The 22,338-nt window shown below is 38.7% G+C and overlaps 1 protein-coding gene across 2 annotated transcripts; it reads right to left on the reverse strand.

Moving 5' to 3' along the window:
- Positions 1-584: 584 nt before the first annotated feature.
- tnfrsfa (tumor necrosis factor receptor superfamily, member a) lies at positions 585-21,149 on the reverse strand. Of its 2 annotated transcripts, none has more exons than XM_038733291.1 (10): positions 20,884-21,149; positions 11,344-11,512; positions 10,026-10,157; positions 4,881-4,992; positions 4,486-4,619; positions 4,282-4,383; positions 4,150-4,196; positions 3,761-4,042; positions 3,609-3,645; positions 585-3,040 (listed from the first exon to the last, which is right to left on the reverse strand). In XM_038733291.1, exons 1-10 carry the CDS (start codon positions 20,914-20,916, stop codon positions 2,739-2,741), a joined length of 1,350 nt encoding a protein of 449 aa, XP_038589219.1. In that variant the 5' UTR covers positions 20,917-21,149; the 3' UTR covers positions 585-2,738. The 2 variants fall into 2 exon arrangements, with proteins under 2 accessions (XP_038589219.1, XP_038589217.1); XM_038733289.1 differs by having other exon boundaries at positions 4,150-4,199; positions 20,884-21,148.
- Positions 21,150-22,338: the final 1,189 nt, after the last annotated feature.

A 22,338-nucleotide genomic window follows, 5' to 3' on the forward strand; every position in this document is an offset into this window, starting at 1 on the left:
GTCTGACAGAAAACCGCAAATCAGAATAAAAAGTTTTTAGTGAAGAAACTCCAGGCACTTCCATGTCTCCACCGCCTGTTTTTGGTGTTTCAGTAAGTTTTCAGAAGGACTTTCTGGGAATTTCTCCCACATAAATTCAATGAAAAAGTGGGTAAAGAAATAACTTTACTAGCAAAACTCCAGTGCAAAATTATAGCTATTAAGATATCACTAAGCTCCCGAAAGTATATTTATGTAGCATTGACCTTATGCATTAAAGGTACTATCCTTACTTTAGCCCTATTCTTGATCAGTTACAGCTATTTCTACTGATTGGATGCATGTGCGTCTTAACAGTAAAAAGTTCAACTGTAATATAATATTTAATGTAACAGATAATGACCCTTCTAACCTGAGAATTATTTTAATACCACGATAATGGAAGTCTGAGGATTTAGACTATTTGTGATGGTCTTCCTGTTGTAATACTACTATATACTTCCATCTTGGGATTTGAAAGATATGTATATTTAACAACAATACAAGCTATGGCTTATTTATTTTTCACTGTAACTAAACATGAAAACAACAGTAATTTCAAACAATTCCAAGTCTGTACAAAACATTTATTTGAAATTGACATAAAAACAGCTTTGATTTGCATAATTTATATCTGAAATCCATGACAAGCAAACAATAACTAAGGGGGAAATGGCTTAACGGCAACGCTGAAAAGATTTCTTTTTTTACACTAGTGAAAGGAAGTTAATTGAACAGCTTAGGACTTGTTATCAAATGTGTAAAAGTAAAAACACAGAATTGATTTTAAAAAGAAAGACATTCACTCACATGAACTGCCACAGAGTGCAAGAAAACATGCACAGAAGCCTATTCACTGTTGTGCTACTTAAGGAAAGGTCAAGAGGAATTTTAAAAGAAAAAAGGCTTAGAGTTGAGAAATTGATTCATAAAAAAAGATAAAAGGGCAAATGTTAAGTGAGAGAGAGGCGTATAGTGTCCCTAGAAATTGATGCAGGCTGTTTTCATTGTCTGTCAATAGATGGCAGTGCCAGCACTGTAGCATCACTCTTCAGCAATAATATATAATTCTGTAACTCTTTCCTTTATACATAAGAGACTGCAGGAAAATGGGCAAAAATGTCACAACCTCAACAGCCAACCACTCTGACTGGTGTTTCTGTTGTTCTTAATAGCTCTACACCTCACTAAATTCATTTTGGTTTGTTTATAGAGCTGGATATATACATATACACTTTGTGAGGCTCGTATGCTCTATGGACATTTGTATGTACATGTGACAGAATTAGGGAAATTAATTTGCTCTTCTTTTTAAATCCTTCATCCTGTCTGAGTCTAACCAAGGCAAAACAATCAGTACCTGCATCCCACGTCACACAGACGAACTATTTGGTCAGTCGGTTTGCTATTAATGGTTTGGACTCAACAGGTCAGTCCTCCTTTTTTTTTTAGATGGATCCCCTCAACTCCAATTTGAAATGACAAATTCTGCATTTAGCATCATGAAAGCTTCAACACTGCTGAATGTGGCTTCAGTGGAAACTCACTTGTGCAGAATTACATGCGTAACATTGACACATTGACAGTGTGGACCAGAGTGCTACACAAAACACAGTGCAGCAAGCAAAATCAGAGTTTACCTAAACACTGCTAGGGTCAACCACACCTTGAAAAATTTTGTCAGTCATTTTGCTCCGTAGCTAAACGTTTTCACATCACAAATACAGTGTGTGCCTGTTTCCACGGTCGTTTTTGGTAATGGTATAAATAATGATGAAAGTGAATTATTATTCATTACAATAAATATGTCAATAAATAAAATGGCCTTGAAGTTCTCAGCGTTACATGGAAACACTTGACTAAACTATTAACAGTTGCTCCAACAGAAACAGCGTGTGAAATTCCTTCTACGATGTTTTGTGTCTGTAACACTGAACATAAAAAACATCAAAACGACTGGACGCCAAAAACTGAAAACATTTCTCCAATGGGACTTGACAAATTCATGACTCTTTTTGAATCACTAGGCTCAATGAACATAATGAAATCACACTAGGATATTATACCTAAATAAATTTAGAAATGGAGGTAAAGTGTATGATTAGTACGGCCGTTGTCATAACAAATGGACATCATTAGTCAGAAAAATGTTCATGAACTGTTATATATGGTTTCAGAGAGGCCTAAATCTACCAAACAACAAATATAGCATGATTGTAGTTTTAAATCCTACATGTGCCAGAGGCCAGTGCAACAAAGAGGCACAGTATTAGTGACATAGCTAATGCCACTCCTACAAACCAGTGTATATCCTCGTCTCCAGGTAGTGTATTGATCTGGGTAGACACATGCCCAGAGAGATTTATAAGCTTTCAATATTTGGATTCATGTTGCTTCATTAGAAAAACATTTTCATGGTTGTTCTTGGTGGTATTGTTGTTAAATTTGACAACAAAACATATTCTTCATTTTCAAAATTACACCTCCGCATTTGGCAAGTAGTCAACATCCTCAGAGCTCTGATCAATACGGCTCCACCTTGCCCTTTTTGTGTATTTCTTTTTAAAACTACTGGCTTTTAAATACATGGCTCGTCGGCCACAAAGAGGTAAGCCTGTTCGTGAGACACAATGTCCACCAATAGTGTCTTTGTGCTTTTAGTTTTTCTTGTATTAAGTACTTTGTGTTTACTTCAGTTGCAGTCCCTGTTACTTCAGCTTTCAGGGTGTGTCTGCATGCTTGTAGAAGCCTTTCTGCAGGGCTGCAAAGGCGATGTCCTCAGCTGAGCGTCGCTGGTCCAAACTTAGCAAAGCCTTGAACAGGTCGTTGATGTCGGCTTTTAGTCCCTGCCTCTGCATCCAGTTCTTCAGCAGTTCATACACTTTGTCACCAGCGGCGCCATTCTCTGCAATTCGAATGTGGTTGTCACTGACTCCAATCATTCTGAAGAACTTGTTATGAATCCGCACATCCAGGTACTCGTCGAACAAATCAAAGCTCTTCTTTAGGGATTTTTCTGACCCTTAAAAACAGACAAACAGATAAATTTTTAGTTTTATGCCATTTCAATGTAAGTTGCTTACACAGACACTCTTGATGATCTGTCATTTTAGCTGTTTGTATTCTCTTACAATGGACCTATAATTACACTGATTTGCAACTTGGCAGTTGATGCTTGGAAACAGTATACACATTGTTCCTATATGTGTTTAGGAACAATCAGTACATTTCAGTCCATTTTCCTTCAGGGGATGCATACATAAGATTTTTAATAGAGGATCAAACAAATCCGTTTAGCCATGTCCTCTTTAATTTAGCGTGCAAAAAAAAAAGCAAAAAAGAGCATGTTCCAACTCCCTGAAGGCTTGAGTATGGCCTGACTGTCATGAGTTTATTAATCTATCAAGCAGCTAATGTGAGATACTGTTTATTTGACTTGCCTGTGGACTGACATAAACTGTAATAAACAGCGCTGCTTTCTGTGTACAGCTGCCTTTTAGGGCAAATGAAGCGGCGTGAATAGATTCATGAAATGAGTAAGAAATGTCTAGTAGAGGGGAAATCTCGTCCTCCAACAGCAGGAACCTTACCAAGCAGTGGCACCAATCGATGTCGTAGAGGATCATCCTACAATACCAGAGAAAATATAAAAGTGATTAAAAATTGAAAATGAATATCCTAATTCAACACAAATGATTTGAACATCTGAGATCTTTCTGATCTCCCTACGGTTTCCCCTCACCATGTATGCAGGTGGCTGTCTGACGGCAGTGGGGCTCTGGTGTGGGGTGTTACCAGAGGAAGCTGCTGTGGGCAGGGCTGACAGGCTAGTTTGAGAGGAACTAGTGGTGTTAGGCAAACTGTCTCCTAGCCCTCGGTCCTCATCTTCGAGGGGAGGGGAGGCCTTGGTCATGCCAGGCTGGGTCTCCTGCAGCAGGGGCCGTGACTCTGGGCGGGACTCCTCCCCTTCCAGACCCGCGTTCTGATTATTCTGTCTCTCCTCTGCTGTGGCTCCACTCTCATCCTTACCAGATAAAAAAAGCAGATGACAAAAAACAGTGACATATAGTACCACAGATTAACTGTGACTACTACGACACAAGAATAACCTATAATAAAACAATAACTTACAATAGGAATCTTCACAATTTCGCTGGAATCACAATGGCTCTTTGAACCTGCTAAAAGCAGACAACTATCATTAGGACTACATACTTAATATGCAAAACATTAAAAAAGATACAGTAAATGATGTCAACTTACATGGTATTTCACATGAATGTTGCTTAAATATGAACCACCACACAGCCAGTCCAACAAGGATGATGATGACAAAGATGGCCAGGAAAATGATTATTGGAATAGCTGGAAAAAATAGAAATAAATCAGTGAGGATGTACAATTAAGTTTAAAATAACTTTCGATGCTAAGCAGTTTGCTTTGCATGAAACAGTGAAGTGAAGTTACCAATGTCTTGTGAAGAAGTAGGGGTCAGTGTAGGAAGGGCAGTGGAGGTTTTGGTAGGGGACGGATCCCGTTTTCTGCACTCTGTGTTAGAAAAGGGGGTGCACTTCTTCACCTCGTCTTCCCCGGACTTACACCTGTAATTTTGTAGAAAAATAAATACATTTCTAGTAGTAGTAAAACATACAAAAACCATAACCATGATCATTCCCTAATCGTCACCATATTGCAGTTGCCATGTGTAAATTTTGTACAAAGCAAATTTCTTTTTAAATGTTTTGCATCCGATGTAAAAAAAAATTTGTCACTGAACGTAATTTGTAGAATTGCCCAATATCAACAGTCTTGTGAAGAGTGGAACTGAAAACTATTTTGGGAAAGAAGTAAATCACACTTACTTGGCGCAACGTTTGCAGACTTCGCAGGCCTGATCTGGGACACAGAAGGTCCCCTGTTTGCACTGGCACCTTGTGTCTGTAGTTGTGGTGCAGGACGCAGTCTCAATCTCATCTGTGGATGGTGAAGTTGCGAGTAAGATTAAATGACAGATGGGTTTGTTTGTGAAATATCACGGCAATGAGGGCCAGAGACATAAATAAAATCACAGATACAGAGACCAACACAAGATTAATGCACTCACTCTGAAACATATTTAACAGCAAGTTACCAAATCAAATAAACAAACAGATATAAAATTATATGCTATGATTATTTTAAACGTGTCATAAAAATACAATGATGTTTAAGCCTTTAATGCATAGACAGACAGGAGCCGTGAGGTAGTACATATGTGTCTCGTTTTGTGCTTTTTTTTTATTATAAAATTTAAAGACATTGTGTAAAGCTATATTTAACCGTAGCATACCAGCCACTGGATAGCTAGACAGCAAAATGTAAATTAGTAATCTCAACATGTCTGTAATCACCACAGATTCTATGTGAACAGCTCAAGAGAAGTATAAATAACTGGTCAACTCAGTGTGTGTAACCTGTAAGGCAGCTTTTGGACTTGGAACAACTTGTGATTTAACTTTGTGAAGCATTTGCAGAGTTTTATAACTAAATTCATAATAAATCTGTGACCATTGGCATGTGTTAAAAGAGAGAGAACATGGTGGACTTGTCAGCTAATTTGTTGGCCGTTAGCAAATTATATGGTAATTTTTTGCAAAAAAAGTTAAGTTAGATAATTGGGTTTCCAATTTCGTCTTCCTCGGGATAATGAGGGATGGAGAATCTGGTACGGTTCATTTATTAAAGCGAGACCTAAAAAGAAAGAATCACTGGCCTTTAAGATGCAATCAAAATGAACAACAAACCAGCAGTCCACCTCAACTGGATGACCTTTCACAGAAATATGATGTCCATACTTTCCAATTAAGGAAACACTGCAGTAGTTGGTTTGGTTACAAAAATGCAAGCACTATGTTGTAATCCTCTTCCACACTAATTTTACACAGTTTTATAATTTTATTGAGACAATTTAGCTACTTTTGTGGCAAGTTATGATTTTTTATTATTTATTTATTTTTTTAAGTATTAGCAGCGGTCTATTGATGAGAAAATGTGTATTTAATTGGGAGAAGCTCCGTCTTTATCTGTCCATACATTTGAATATGAGTATTAAACTGATCACAGCCAGCTGACAGACTTGAAATTAAGAGAGAGTTAAGACTCGTCTTCTCTCGGTCTTTCTCTCCACGCTGATTTGTTTGTACCTGCCCTGCCATTAATTATGAGTGACTTATGTTCATAATGACGTAAGCAGTTGCAAAAACTTGGATTCTATGAATATAAACACATAGATACCATGAATTTGTCACCAAACATGACTCATGTTTTGTTTTAAAAGTGTGCTTAGATAAGATGATATCTTTTAAAGAAAAATATTTTAATAAGTTGCAAATGGCAAGCATTACCACTGAATAAACTGGCTCATAGTTTGTGCTTTTGGTTATTGGCTATTCTAAATTATTGTGACCTCTTCCTTGTCAGTATTCTTGTTTATTTAAGCTGGTTAGTGTCTGCACTCACCGTATACACAAACACTTACCCAGTGACCATGAGTTTACCAGAGCAGTTCTTAACTGCTATTTAGGCCAAGTTATTGGGATAACGGATTTGATTGTTATAATTTCATTACATATAATAATCAAAATTTATTGACAATTTTCCAATACAAAACAATTTCCTTCGGGCTGTTCTATTCTAAAGATGGGGCATAGACACAATTTAATTTATTGCATGGCAGTTAAACGCTCAGCCCCGCAGCACAGCATCAGCCCTTACTGATTGTAGAACACACAGATGACAACTGAATTTTCTCACAATGATCATATTGATTTTAAAAACAAAGTTCCTTGTAAGAGGCCTGAGAGTATAATTTTAGTTTAAATTACAACAGCAGTTAAACAAAGCTGACTTTGTTGGACTTGTCCATACTGATGATATTGTTCATTTACTTAATCTGCTCCATTTTGTCATTTGTTTACAATTTAGTTCATTCGATCAAGCTTTAAAACAAGTTTTGTTGCATATTTTATCACCAGGGGAGCCATTTTACACACTGCTGGCAATGTGGCATACACGCTTCCTTCAATTTGTGCTAAAGAATCTAATTTTAAAAAATATGTGGTGTTGGACTTATTCCGTCTAGAGCCTGTTGTACAGTTGCACAGAGCAAGCGGTTCTGTATTGCTTGGTGTAGCGACAAATCATGGTTATAAGTTTTGTAACATAATTATGCTCTATGCTGAATGGAATGTAACACATGCAGAAGTGAGCAACAAAGCTTTAAATAGGATCTGAGTCAGGGTAAACCCAAAGCTCCATCAATTAAACAAACATTCAGACTGTGTCAGACTGGCAACCAGTCAATACTCGGCTACCAGTCAAGCAGCTGGTGTTTTGAGGAATATGCTATAATTTCTTGATTATGTTATAATAATATATTTTATTAAATTGGCAGGTGCTTTGTATAAGTCTGTGCGTTGGGGTTGGGACTAGGAAGCGTACAAACCACAAAATCAAAGTGAATTGTCTATTTAGCCCAATTTGAATCTGAATATCGTTTTCTGTGTATTTCCTGTCATATCTAAGAAATTTATGCACTTGACCCAACATGAGTCATTCCTTATGTGAATAATAACCAAGATAACTTTCACTGGGGAAATACCCTTGAGAACATTCATGAAAAGGATTTGTTTTAAAATGATGCAAAACCTTGGTTTGAACACAAATCTCTATTTGGCACCATAAATGATGTAATCAAATAAAACGTATTTCCCAGCAGGTGTTTCAGATAGCAGCACAGTTCATTTCAAGTGCAAATACTCTATAATAAGGGCAACTTTCCAACTTTTTTATTCACATTTATTTTGGAGCGTTCCACTGAATTATTACATGGTCACAAATAAGTTAAAACTAGAGCAAAACACACAAAGCTCTATTTTAAAACTGCAATGAATGAGCACAAAAACATCCTATGTAACAGTAGTCTCTTTTCTGTGGCTCCTGCCTTTCAATGGACACAAAGACACCCAGTGTGGGAGACAATGAGACACAGCCACACCCAGTTCAGCCAGGTAAGACAGACACACAAGCGAATCTCCTGAGACAGGTAACATGCTCACATTCAGCCAACGAAACAAAACAACAAAGACACGCCCTACTACTCCGTGTAACATCATAAGATCACATTTTCATGAGTGGATCTGAAAGGCGAGGGCACAGACAAAAAGGTATTAACTTTCCCAAACAATTTATCTTTGACTTACTGGATTACTGAAGACTACTTTGGAATTAAAGGACAATCCAGTTAGGTGTTTTCTTCGTTTTTTTTAACTACCTGGGACTTATTATTAGAATACAGATTTGACAAAGCTGTTTTCTGGGTTTACCCTGACGTGACTTATTTATAGGGCTGCACCTAACGATTATTTCTCAAATCAGTTAATCTAATGATTATTTTTTGATTAGTCTATTCATCTAACAACAAATGTATTTATGATTATCATGAAGAAAATGTTTAATTACTCGATTAAAAATAAAATAAATATGAAAAGCCTGTCTCAGTAATAATTCAATATTTTATTCAATCATCAAAAAGTGGCAAGTGAAGAACATTATAATAATAGTAGTAGTATATGTTAAAATGAGTCTTATTTCCATGTCACTGCTGTGTTATAATATTAATAATAACAGATCCTCTTTCTCAGATGCTGGATTAGAAAAATACTGGACCTTAAATTCAAAAGGATTGCTGTGACAACCCTTTCCTGAACTTGAAAAGTAATTGACCTAAAACTTAAAATGGTTATGACACTGATTTATTTCATCACTGGAGTAATATGCAGATAATCACTGGCAAATGTATTTTTGCATCAGTGTGGGGCAAAGAATATAACTGAAATGATTTACAGACTGTACAGACAGTCACGTACCCTTAAAAGTAAACACAAAATATAAAACGGACAAATATTAGATGGACACATGGTATAACATTACATTACCATGACAGCAGCGGTGCAGAAATTACTTTGTACATGGGCACAATGAAGAAACATTTAGAAATTAAATTTTAATTGACTACTATGAACAGAAGACGCGTTCCTCGTGTTATTAAAGCTAATATATCAAGCTTGTCAAGGGAACGCAGTGGCAGCGAGACCGTAAACAGGATTAGCGTTGCTGCCGCTGGCGTCATGCTATTCCTTCACATGATCGTGCCGCTTCAAGTGTTGGGTCTCTGTCTAAAATACGTCCAAGTTTTAGATGGTCATAGTTTCTTAGAATTCAGAATTGCAAATTTCTTCCTGGGGAAATCCCACCGGACGCAGCGATGCAGCAATGCATCAATGCATCAACGCACGTTATGCAAATCGATGTATTTTTGTAATCGATGATGTCGATTTTGTCAATGAATCACCCCAGCCTACTTACTTACTACAGTTGTCTACAAACAAATATTTACCAGGCAGTGGTCCCATTATAGACATGTCTTTTATATATCCTATACTTGTCTTTCACATAAATGGGTAAACAATAGGATGATTAACTGATTAGTCAATTCTACTGAAAAGTAACGTTCAACAATTTTAATAATCAATGAGTCATCATATAATCTTGTTAAATGGTAAAAATTCACAGGTTCCTGCTTCTAAAATTTGAATTTTTTCAGGTTTTCTTTGTCTAATTGTAAATTGTAATGTGCTTCTTTTTTCTTTTATTATCTCCTGATATTACATAGATCAAACAATTAATCGCTTCATCAAGAATATAATCAAGTGACAAATAATTTAAATACATGTTAGTTGCAGTTCTATTGAGATGGTTTAATGGGAGAAAAAGTCATTGGCTCACCACTTGCGTTTATTGGCAGAATGGACCTCACTGTAAAGATGCTTGCCCGAAGAACCAGGTTGTAAAACTTGACATACTATTATATACCTTCTAAAGGATTATCAATAATAATTTCCATTGAATCCCTCAATTAAAATTAGGGCATAAAGAAACATGCGTGAAGATGAAGAAAATCCCGTTACCTGAGCGGCAGTGTGTACAGGGCAAACAGCGGTTCATCCCATTGGAGTGCTCTGTGTAGGTCTGTCCATGCTCACAGTGAAGACAGGTCCCTTGTTCTTTGTCTCTCTCACATTCCTTTAGCACAAACGTTCCTGCAAATAAAACAAGAAAACAATCGAGTAATGTGATAAATATATATACAAAGTACAGGCAATTATAGTCCTGTGAATCTTGACTTCATTAATGTGGTGTGTTTCCTGTGTGTTATGTGCTTCTAAACTGTAAACCAACTGGATATCAGCTAAGAAGAGGAGGGCAGTTTATTTGATAAATATGTAGGGAAGAGGGGGGCATTTGAGTTTTTCTTTACTTGTCCAGGATTCACAGTTTTATATGAGATGACATGTTTCCAGGAACATTTTCCTACAGGCCAGTGTCTCTACAGGGCAGTGATGTTCTGTTCTATCAGTTAATCTTTTAATTATCTGTTGCCCATAAATAACTTTAGACTTTTGCCTCAGTCTTTGTGCACACCGCTGATTTTCCAAAAGGCCTCCTTTCCATTGTTACTGTAAATGTAGACTTTAAATATAAAAGAGCTCTTACTGCTGGAGTTGTGTGCCTGAAGGTCTTCTCAGTTAAACTGACAACAACATGATAAAAGTTTTTAAATACATGCACATATCATTTGATTAAAGGCACGTGATAGAATTAAAGCATTAGCTGATAAGGTTATATATTTCCCAGTGATTAATGTGTACCACAACCGAAACCTGAACTGATCAAATATAAAGATTTCTTAGAAGTGAGAATGGCAAATGAAATAATTAAATCAGCTTGCAGCAGCGTGCAGTAATTGCATCTTGGATAAATATATTCTGAGTTAAAAAGAAAAAAAAAGTTAACAGCCTTACCAAATCATAATTTACATAATCAATTAAAAAGATAGACACTTTAAAATAGCCTCTACTTTATATTCTGCACTTTTTTCACTTGGTCTGGAAAGAACACATGATGGATCAGAGTGAAGCACAGGCAGTGAATATTTGCAAAACTCATTTAGGATGTAGTTCCGGCTATGGGTTCGACATTTGACTTCACACAAAGTGTCATTCTAACTGTTGGCTCTAGCTTGTATGCAGTTCTGGTTATATCAGAAGATGTAGATCAATGTTTGAGGATACAGTAAACTTTACAATGTATTCATCAGGGGGAGTTTCAGGTTGAAATGTTGCAGGTTGTTGCAGCAGACGTACATATACAGGCATACATTGATGTTTGGTTACAACTGGAGCTATAGTGGCTACTGTATATTCTACTTAATGTAATTCTACTTACCAGCCTGGCAATTGAGGCAGCAGAGTCCCTGGTGGAGGTACTCCTGATTCTCCAGACATGTTCTGTGTCGGCGAAAGGTGACGTTTTTGTTTTCGTCACTGGACAACTGAGATGCCGGAAGTTCTGCTGCGTGACAAACCATCCCGATGAGGAGCGCTGCCACAAACACCTGAATCATCAAGATCAAGGAGAGAAAGAGCATTGCATTATTTTTATGTATCCACAGTATACAGACTTGCCCACTCAGACTCATTAGATGAAGTAAAGTGGACAGTAAAGAGGAGAGTCTATCTTCATAGGAAACCTTGTGTGAGCAATCTAAAAGTTAATTTGAACCATCTGATCTGAACATCTGCCGTGGGAAAGCAATTAAGGGAGCCATCCAGTTGGTCAGAACTAGAGGCAAAACAACCCTGTGTGTGCAGGATGCAGAGCTATACACTAACGACATGCAGCGTAACAGGCAACCAAACTTAATTACTCCATGATCTGGTTTTCTTGCAGGAAAAGTTTAAAAAGTTGAGACTTTGGATTTCCTCTACTGTGGGTGTAACAGAAAGGGTTTGCTAAGGTATCTCAGCTAACACTAGCACGGTGCCCATATCAAATGTGATTCCAGAAAGCCACTCATGTGCTAGATAATAACTGGCTTGTATAGGTGGGGTACTATGAAGAATACAGCCGAACACTTTAGTGTGGCCCCCAGGCGCTGGTGTTTATTCACACGCTTTTCACCATGTCAATGTGAGAAGGCCCCATTCATTGGCAAACAACACACTTTAGTGCCTCTACTTCAAATGACCCACATTCTTAAACCCCGGCCCTTTGAATGCCACGACATGTGACACCACCATGAAGCGCCTCAAACGCAATGCGACACCTCCTGGGTAAATGAGAGGCCTAGATTTGGAGGTTTTGTCTCTTCTGTGGACCAGCAACCCCCCCCCCCATTAGCCCAGGAGAGAAAGGAACAGGTTAGGGCGAGGTTGAGAGGGAGAAAGAGAATGTGGAGGGCCAATTCAAAGCGAGAAATTGAAGCGATATGAAGATGGGATGTTGTGCAGGGAATATGTTGCCTAAAAAGACAGTGTGGGAGAATGAGAGGAATTAAACAGAGGTAGAGAAAGAGGGACAGCCTAAAGCTGAGACTGACTCCTGATGCTAGACTTGGCTCTCTGGAGGGCCGCCATGCCTTGTTGTTCAAAAGAACTTTCCCCTCTCTCTTGCTCTGCCTTTTCCCTTCTTCCTCCCTCTGCTCACGTCAGACTTTCCAAAGAAGCTGAGAGGCAGACGTGGAAGGGCAGACGGCCGGCAGAGCAGTCACAATCACACCATTTAGATCTATCCAAACATTCTGAGGAGGGGGGGGAGAGAGAAGAGAGAAGGAAAGGGGAGGGAGATAAAAATGAGAGGGGGGACTAACAGCTTGCATGACACAGGGTGAGGCTTTAGACTTGAATACACTATGTGTATGACTGCAGGGTGGGGGATGTAGGGAGCCATGGAACTGGAGAAAGAGTAAGTAGAAGGCCGTGTGAAAAGGCAAGAGAGAAAAATCTGCGTATAAGCACATGTGCACGACAAAACAGTGGAAAGATGGGAAAAAAAGACGACAGGGAAAGAGTGGGCTGCACTAAAGGTGATCCTACACTTCCTACAACGGAAAAGTAGAATGTTAAATTGCACTGAATGTCTAAAAGTTCATCTATCCAAGCGTACGTAGCAAATAAATCACTTTGGCCACAACTCAGGTATCTTTTAGACAGTGGAGATGCATAGACAGCATAGACATGACATCATTTCCAGTCTTTGTTCAATTCAGGGCCTGTGATTCAAAACACTCCCAGGTGCAGCCGCTTTCAGTAGCTAACCTGTTATGCTCAGCAGCTGTGGGTTGTTACTGTACATAGAAGGTGCAATAGGGTTGCAAGTATTTGATTATCTTCAAATGTCTGTTTTTTCCCCAAACAACAGATATTCAGTTCACAATGATATAAAACAGAAAAGCAGAAAATCCTCACATTAAAGAAGCTGCAACTATGTAATGTTTGGCTTTTTTGGAAAAATTATCAAATCAATCAATTAAATCAACAAAAAGTTTCTAAGCTCTAAAGAGAAAGAAACAGCAGATTTTGAGAAATGTTTAAAGGTGGATTAAAGGTGGATTGATTTAAAAGCTGGCAGTGTCATAGAAGTTCATAATCACTCCTCCATGTGCTGATGTGGGAATCAAAAGCAATCTCTGTTCAGCTTTTATTTCATAATAAACAAAGTTCAGTCAGTCTGAGGGAATCCCACTTTGTGGTATTTCTCGAACACAGCATGCTCGCAGACCAGGGGAATGAACAAAGCCATCAACAAGTGTCCACACTAATGTCCTAAGGCTGCTAAACTACATAGACATAAATCTTCTGTATACATAAACTCTATGGGCAGCCACAATGTGGCTTAGTTTTACCTCTATAACCAAGTGAGGAGGAAGACTGGAGTGACCGTAACCTCAGAGTAGAAAGCCCTCCAAACCCACAATCCCTGGAAACTCTCCAATCCCCGGCTGAAGTGGTTCAGTCCACTTCACAATCTTCTCTATCCGCTGTACAATGAGCGGGCTTAGACACAGATTATCTGGTAAAACAGTGTCCTATTGTCATGCCTTCAGTCTATATGTATGATAGGTTAGTACTGTGCTTGTATGGAGGAAAGTTAAACCAATAAAAGTTACAATAAAATAATGAGGGACCCTCTGTTTATCTGACAACAGTAGCTCCCCTCCACTTCCTCTAAACACTCTGGGTTCTTCCAAACTGCCTTGGCACAAACTCTACACATGCCATGTACACTGAGAACGCATTTGTGACTAAATGACAGGACATCCTTTCAGTTGACCTAGGTTATCAATGGGCCATTTAGAGGGCTGTGATCACTCCATATCCCTGAGGGAATTACAGTGAGCTCCATTATAAAAGAAATGGGTAGATACAGAAAACAGAAAATGCAATGAACTGTTGCGCACACACACACACACACACACACACACACACACACACACAAACCAAGGGAGATTCTTCATTTCATATTGGACAGATGATTTTAATCATCAACTGATAAGGAAAGACATGATGTACCTCATTATACTCCTGTATCCGGAGTAGGACCTGACTCTCCATATCATGCTTCTCTTATTAGCCAATCCTTTTCTTCAGTCACTTGTGGGGCATTTGTGACAGTTACGATGTTGTACAACCGTACTGTCCGACATTGTGACAGAGAGGAAAAGAGCTCCTGCGAGGTTTAGATTAAAAATATTGCTATGCACAAGTTTAGTGCTCAGGTGGTTTATTTTAATATTAAAAGATCTCTAATTTTAGCATTCACATGTGACTCATGCAGTCTAAAGGAAAAATTTGTTTAGCCAATTCATTCAAGGTTTTTTTGTGTGACCAAAACTGCAGCAGAGGGTCTGAGTCAACAAGCAAGTAAACTAACACTAACCAGTATTCACCATTACTATCTCCATGTTACATCCAGGAATTTAGCCTTTACACAATGGTGATATTTAAGAACTCAAGTGCATGACCATCTGGAGGTTTGAATAAACATGTTTTGCGTCAGAAATGACTAAAATATGAAACAGTTCAAATGTCAACAACATGTGTCACCCACTGACTTAATCTAATGCAAACACACAACCACAACCTCCCACAACCACAAGAAAGAGACACCCCCCACAACCCCCCCCATCTCATAGTGGGGGAGGTTACACTTTACGCATTACAGCTGCCACTGTTTAGAAGCACAACTAATGTCAGAGTTCAAATATTGTATCAATCGAATCATCAGTGATCATCTTGTCTCTTTGTCAATTTAAGAGCACAAAGTATATATGTTGCAGAAGTCCAATTTCTATTACCTGCTTGACTTTTCAAAGCCAGAAAATTATATCATTACCTAACAATAACTGTCTATTTGTGACCAACTTTCTAATTGTCTTGTCTAATTGGACAAATAAGTCCTAATTAATGGTTTGCCATTGGTTTTTAAACCTAATTTAACCAAAATACCCCAATTTATTATTTCAGATGAGACATTAACTACACTTTTTCCTAATTCAATATGAACTATACTCTACAGTGTTTTCAGTAACTGTTCGGATAATCTTATTTAACTGTTGGTTATAATTCAAATCCCTTGAGGCTGACCTTGAAAGGACATGAATGCTCTCTGCTTTACAGATAACGCCTGGCATTCCCTGGAGACAGGAGGTGGCCATGCAAGACTTTCCTTGAGTGATAAATTGCACTGACATTCTGTGTTAGATGATGAAGTCAAGTACAACCTATCTTATGTCAAGAGAAGGAAGTCTGACACTTGCTACAGCGCAGTAAATAAATCAAAAGTTCAGCCAAGCTCGGATACATTCGTCATTTTAAAGCTGAAAGATACAAAATGCAGAGAATGACTTCCATGTCAATTTAAAGCAGCCAAGACAAGAAATCACTCAGTGTGAAAACTACATTGTTGAGCCACAAAAACGGCGCACACACTTTGAAGAATACGCTCATGCATACACATACAATCGAGTACACAACCACATATAGAGAGTGTATGTGTGGGAGCGTGTGAAAAGCGGCTGCCCCCTCCTCTCAGGGAGCACAGGAAGCTCGAGACAATACCGAGGCTTCATGCCGGGTTCAGCTCTAAACTGTTCTCTCCACAGCAGCCTGCCTCAGAGCAGCCCAGCACCCGATTACACTCACAACATATCCGCTAGGCTGGATATTTATAACTCAGGGAAGCTGCAGCTCTGCAACACAAATTCTTGAGTTTCCTCAGGAGGTATGCTTCACTGATTAGAGGAGTGTGACAGCAAGCAGGTTAGGTGACATTCACCTTCAGACCACAGAAAAAAAGAGAAAGAACAAAAACAAATCTGTGATGACGACGACCGATGATGAAATTTCTTGGCAGGCAACCTGCAACTACAAGTTAGTGAAATGTCTGACAACCTGACGTTGATGCTGACCACATGAAAATGGGCTCATTGTTTTGATGACTGCAAGAAAGAAAGGTGGATGAAAGTTCATAGAAATGTTCACATGCAGCAAGCAGGTACAGCGTACCACATACTTTCCAATTTGTTTGTGTTGTGAGGTTGAGATGGTCTCTGTACTTTCTAAAATTCGGCTGCCGCACATGAATACATCACTGTTAGTCATACAGCATGTTATTGAGGGATAAGCAAGGACCTTGAATTTGAACGTCAATCCACAAATTTAATTTAGAGAGTTGTGTGCAGGAGGCCAATTAACTTAGCCTTTTCAAATTCTGATTAGTCCCTTCACAGAGAGGCTGAGCAGCGACTCACAAGACAACTCTAGGAGGGAGAGAATGAAAAGAGCAAGAAAGGATGACTAATAGATTTAAGTATGCGCAGAAATCCATCACCTCGCTCTAGAGACAACACATTAGCTCCATTAAAGCTTGTCTTTGTGTAAAAGAAAAAAAAAAGCCCATGAAGTGCAAGCAGTTTATAGCCTTCTCTATAAACACATCACAGCAAAAATGTAGAATATGTGGCTGGTGTAGCAGGTCAACAAGGACTTAAGTGACCATCAATAGCTGGAATGTATGTCTTTGTAAACAGAAGTCCATTCTCTGGACAAAGGTTGAGTTTGTTCTAAAGACTCAAAAATTTTGTTATAACCTGCTCATTCATCCAGGAGAGCAGGATGTCACTGATACAAACCTTATGCCACTCTGGTTTAGTATTGTGTCCTGTGTCTGAGGCGCACTAAATGTCTACTGTACTTTTGACTACAGAGCTGAAACGATTAGTTGATTAATCGACAGAATATGAATCTGCAACTATTTTGAAAATCCATATATCGAATAACTCAACAAATTCTTTAAGCAAAAGTGTCAAAGGTTGATACATAAATTGAAGATTTTTGGCTTTTAGACTGTTGTTTGGACAAAACATGCTTGTTTCCTTGTTGGAGCCCTACTACCGTACAGAAATTACTTTAATACTGTCAAAAATAGACACACTCTACTTTCTATTGACTAAAAACTGACAAGGAAACGCTGTTTTGAGGTGAAGTACTGTAGTGTGTGTAGGCGGGTGATACCGTGTGAAGCTGCCTGACATCTTCAAGGAGACAACTACGGCTGAACAATTAATTTTTTTGCAAGGATCTGTACCAAACAAAGATGATTTCCTAAGTCTTTAGAATATGAAGTGTAGGCCAGCACATCTCTGCAGCAGGACAATATTTAATTTAAAATGGTACGCACACACACACAGGAGTTTTAGCTGCAGCCTTAATTCACTACCTACAATGCACATTTATTGCTAAACTTGCTAAAAAAGTTACAGGACCAGTAAAGAAAAATGCCTCGGTATTCGACACAGCAACAATGGCAACAGGTGTCATCGAGTCCTCCAGCAATCATCTATGGAAGAACGGTTCTTATTGCTTATCTATTATTTTATGGGCCGTAAGTATTTAAACCAAGCAAGAGTTGACTAATTAGGCTAACTACATATTATACACACAGTATAAGCTAGACAATGTTGTACACACTACTTCTATTACAAACAGCTCAGCTTTTATGGTTTTATTTGTTTTTTTTACACAAATACTGTCATGTCACAAAATGTCAAGATGGTATAAAGGTATGACAAAATAGATACCGCACTAGGATACTACTAATGGTGAAAAATACCCAACAAATTGCTTCTTTTGTTTAACCAAGAGTGAGACCCCTAAGATATTCTGTTTCTGGTCACAGAAAAGCAGCAAACTCTTACAATTGGAACATGGAAATGTTTGACATTTTAGCTTGAAAAGTGAATGAAACGATGAATCGATTTCAAAATATTTGAAGAGTAATTAGACTTTTTTTTCCAGCTCTACTGAAGGTCACAAATTTGCGTCGCCATTTGGGAAGAAAAGCACAACAGTTTTGTAATAGTGACTTCCCTCTACTTCATTCATCATGTGAATATAATTATTTCTCATAAAGTACACTTCTATATGTTTGCACACACATGACAAAGTAGCTACCACTTTCTGAGAGAACAGCTTTGCGCCCTTTGGCAATTAGTATCCATTCCTAGTGTACTGTCCTCAAAGAGGACAGTAAACTCATGTGATTTGATCCATCAGATGACTTCTGTACACATGGGAGCGCCACGTATGAGAAAGGACTGCACTCCAATGTAGTCTGCAAATTCCTAATGACACTGTGTGTGATATGGAATTAATTGGGTCTAAAAAATATATATCAGAATGAAGCTGGGTGAAGTAAATATGTTTTCCTGGCAATGTTGACTAATTATCTGCTCTAATCTCAATGCTGAACCATTCATGTGTGAGCTCTGACTTGTCTCTGATGGTATGCATTATGTGAGTGGGCAGCACCTGAACAGGTGGCACTCCCTAAATGAGTCAGCAGGCCTTTGATAACTACAGAGTGATTCACCATTAACAACGAAGACAACAGCAACAGGTTTCCGAATAACAGATCCGCCAAGAATAAAACAACAATAAAACATTGGTAGGTCTGCTGGAATGAATACCTGAATGGCAAACATTAAAAAAGCCGCACAACCACCTGGTATCCGACAGTGAGCTGGTTGCACCCCATTGCATCATCCAGTGTCCATGTAGCTTCTCAGTTATAACTGTTCAAATCACCATGTAGAGCATCAATGTGCAGCAGTTACAGTATTAAAACTCAAGAGTGGCCAATATGTTGACCACTGCTATGTCCCCAGTGACAAAGTTTGGCCTCCTCTTGTCCCAGATGTCAGTCCTGCCCTTGTCTCTGTCCACAGAGACAGACAGGGATATTTCCTGTGTGAACCAACACCCAGACACACAGTAAGCAATCACAGATAACAATCTAGTGTACATTTGCATGGGCATGAGAAATCTCAGAAGAAAATTGATGCCACTAATATCAGTGTATCTGTGTACTCTAGACAGGAAGTTTACTGGATCGCCAGGCACGTACACTCAGGCAATTTCAAGGGGTGTGTGTGTGTGTGTGGGGGTGGGTGGGGGTCTGTGTATATGTGAAGTTTCCTCATAGACCCTTAGCAACAAGGCCTGCTGGCGAGGCCTCCAGAATGTACTGTGGTTTATAGAAGAGATAAACATTGACTTTGCCACCCGGAGAAGTAAATCTGATTTCAGTAATGGACGACTGCATGACCTGAAACACAGATCAGACAACGCTGAAAATAAACACTAAAGCTCCAGGCACATCAGCAGATGTTACATTTACTTTGACGGCTACATTTACACCAAGCAGAGCTACAGTAGGCATCCGTGATGACATGCCACTATACTGCAGTTTAATGACTGGCACGGTTGCCCTTATCTATACCACAAAAGCCGAAGAGCTTTAATTTGCTCTGTAATTAGGAATTCTGATTCATTTCCCGCTTCTTATCTCATACTCTAATGTAAACCAGTAAACTTTGAAGAACTCTGCATCCAAAGGGAAGTGAACACCCTCCTGGTGTCCCATTTACAATTCAGACACATATTTTGCATTAATCCAAAGAACCTTTCATGAATTGGTCACACTTGAATGCCTTACAGTGAGCATACAGTATTTATAGTGTCAGGCTTTGGTGGTGCATGGTTGGAAAAAATAACATCTAAGGAATGAAAAGACATCTCTGTGAAGGTCTGAGAGTGGAATAAACTTTACTGGAAAAACTTTGTGGCTTTAATTGACTAACTGGCAAGGTGAATTTGCTTTTTTTTTTTTTTTAGAGCTTTAGGCATGTTATTATACTCTGTGTCTCTCACACAATCTTCACATAATTTGATTTAAAAGCTTGTTTGACTCCATGGCAGGCCATAGCTGCCTGCACTGCACTTATTAATAACGCCTCTAAGGCCAGCTTCACCCGCTGAGACAGACCAAGAGCCATCATATGTTGAATGTCTGAACAATATGACCACATGATGTCCAACACAGATGGTGGCTGTAACGCTGAGTGAATGATACAGCACATGTACTGTACTGAGCAAAGAAGCCAAGAACAGGGGCCTTCAGAAGAGCAAATCTTCTCTACAGAAATAAACACTTACAATAAACAACAACAAACACAATGTTGCTTCCTGTGTATGAGCTCTTGCGGGACAATGAACGGGCTTGTTTCATCTTCTCCAGCGAGTTCACAGGCCGTGATTTCTGCTCCCATGTCCCAGCACAGCCTTTCGAAAGAGACACAGTTTGCCTGTTCTAGGCGCCAACTTAATTTGAAAGTCGGGTTTTTATTTTATTCTATTAAAACTCTCGTGGTGACAATTTAAACCAACATGTTATTTGTATTAGGAGCTTAAACTGTCCCGCTGTAGCGTCGCGAGCGCGTACATGGAGCTATGCGAAGTTCAGCACAATTTAACCCATCATTAACACTTCCAATAATAACAATATTAGCGGCTGTTAATCAAACAGGGTAATTTAAATTCATGAAAATAAGTATTCTGAGCTTACTGTCGTGTTTAGGTTACTTACAGAAAATTTCCCGAGCACCGGATCGAAGTTCATCTTGGGAACTTCGAGATGAGAGGAAATCCCTGGGACTTGGACTTCGCGCAAACCACCAGTGTAAAGTTTCTAAAGAACACAATTATAGTGAAAAAGATGACAAGCCACACGAGTCCAGCTTTAAAACTATCCGTCGTCCGGCTTCTTTCATGAGTTTACTCTTATCACTGACAAGACTTCGCGTCGTTTTTCCACCGAGCCGAGAGAGTCACGGTCTGAGCACCGCTGAAGGATTTCTTTTCCTTTTTTTTGCCTCTGCGATGTGTGTAACGTCAGACCCAGGAGCCAATCACATCTTCCCCCCTTAGAATAATAATTAAGCAAGTCTGCAACGTTGGGCTCAAATGCAGTTTTTCAGCGCAAAACATAACATTACATGTTCATTACATCACAGTTATCTGTTTTACACAATTTCTGTGGAGTGAAATACCGATTTATAGACATTTAAGCAGCCCTAAATTCAAATGTGTAATCTTTTGCTTTGCTTTGCTTTGATCTACATATACTCATCAGTAATTCACTCCAGCCACTGTAGCGATTAACTAGCATGTAATGTGTAACTAACTAATGTCCAACGAGTTGAAGCACCAGTGAATAAATTATGACCTTTGGCACAAATATACACTCAAAAGGAGACACTTGATTGGTCTTCATCACTCTGAGGAATAGTTTTTTTCCATTTACTTGAGTTTAAGTGGAACTGTTATTAACGCACTTAGTTTCTGCATTTTAAGCAGTATACTTAGTAAGTCAACTACTATTTAATGACACTTTAAGCAGTATACTTAGTAAGTCAACTACTATTTAATGACAACATAACATTAATCCACTTTTTGTACTGAGCTACATCAAACAACAAACATCCTGCTGACAAAATCTTATTTAAAGTGGATCTGAGCTAAAGCCTGTTTGTCTAGAGGGGATGGGGGTGGGGGGTTAGAGAATGGAAGATATTAGGGCAAACCTACACTTGACTGTACCAGGGTAATTTACAAAGAAAACAAACAAACAAACAAACAGAGCCAAACAACTATATCAGATCTGCTGACTGTTTTGTAGTGCCAGACAGATTGTGAAATTTCTAGACACATTTAGAGTAAATGCTTTCTGACATATATCTCACTTCTCATTCACCAGTCTACAGAGAACGCTGTGTTGTGAAACATTAGAAGGATTAGTTAATATCTTGTGACTAAAGTCATGATAGTGTGGGTTGGGGACCCTAGGGGAGGTTACATTACTTTAATTAGTGTGTCAGTTAGAATGGCAAAATGCCCTCTGTTGCCCGGCTAAACATCTCAGAAAAATACTGATGTGACAGTTCTCACACGACTATTTTGTTTACTCACAGTAAACTGCTGAATGCAATAGAGGTCATCAAACTTCAGGCTCCGAAAAGGGAAAAAGTGAGCGTGTGTTTGA

Source organism: Micropterus salmoides, unplaced genomic scaffold, assembly GCF_014851395.1.
Source record: "Micropterus salmoides isolate LMB-PRFRI ecotype aquatic unplaced genomic scaffold, ASM1485139v1 Ms_hic_scaffold_20, whole genome shotgun sequence".
NCBI lineage: Eukaryota > Metazoa > Chordata > Actinopteri > Centrarchiformes > Centrarchidae > Micropterus > Micropterus salmoides.

What these genes read in the sequence shown, in the direction of transcription:
- tnfrsfa (XM_038733289.1), bottom strand. Translation starts at nt 20,916, where the DNA reads ATGAACTTCGATCCGGTGCTCGGGAAATTTTCT. An exon ending in CTGTACACACTGCCGCTCAG is followed by an intron (nt 4,993 to 10,025) that starts GTAACGGGATTT and finishes CACCATCCACAG; the next exon opens with ATGAGATTGAGACTGCGTCC. An exon ending in GACAGCCACCTGCATACATG is followed by an intron (nt 3,646 to 3,760) that starts GTGAGGGGAAAC and finishes CTGGTATTGTAG; the next exon opens with GATGATCCTCTACGACATCG.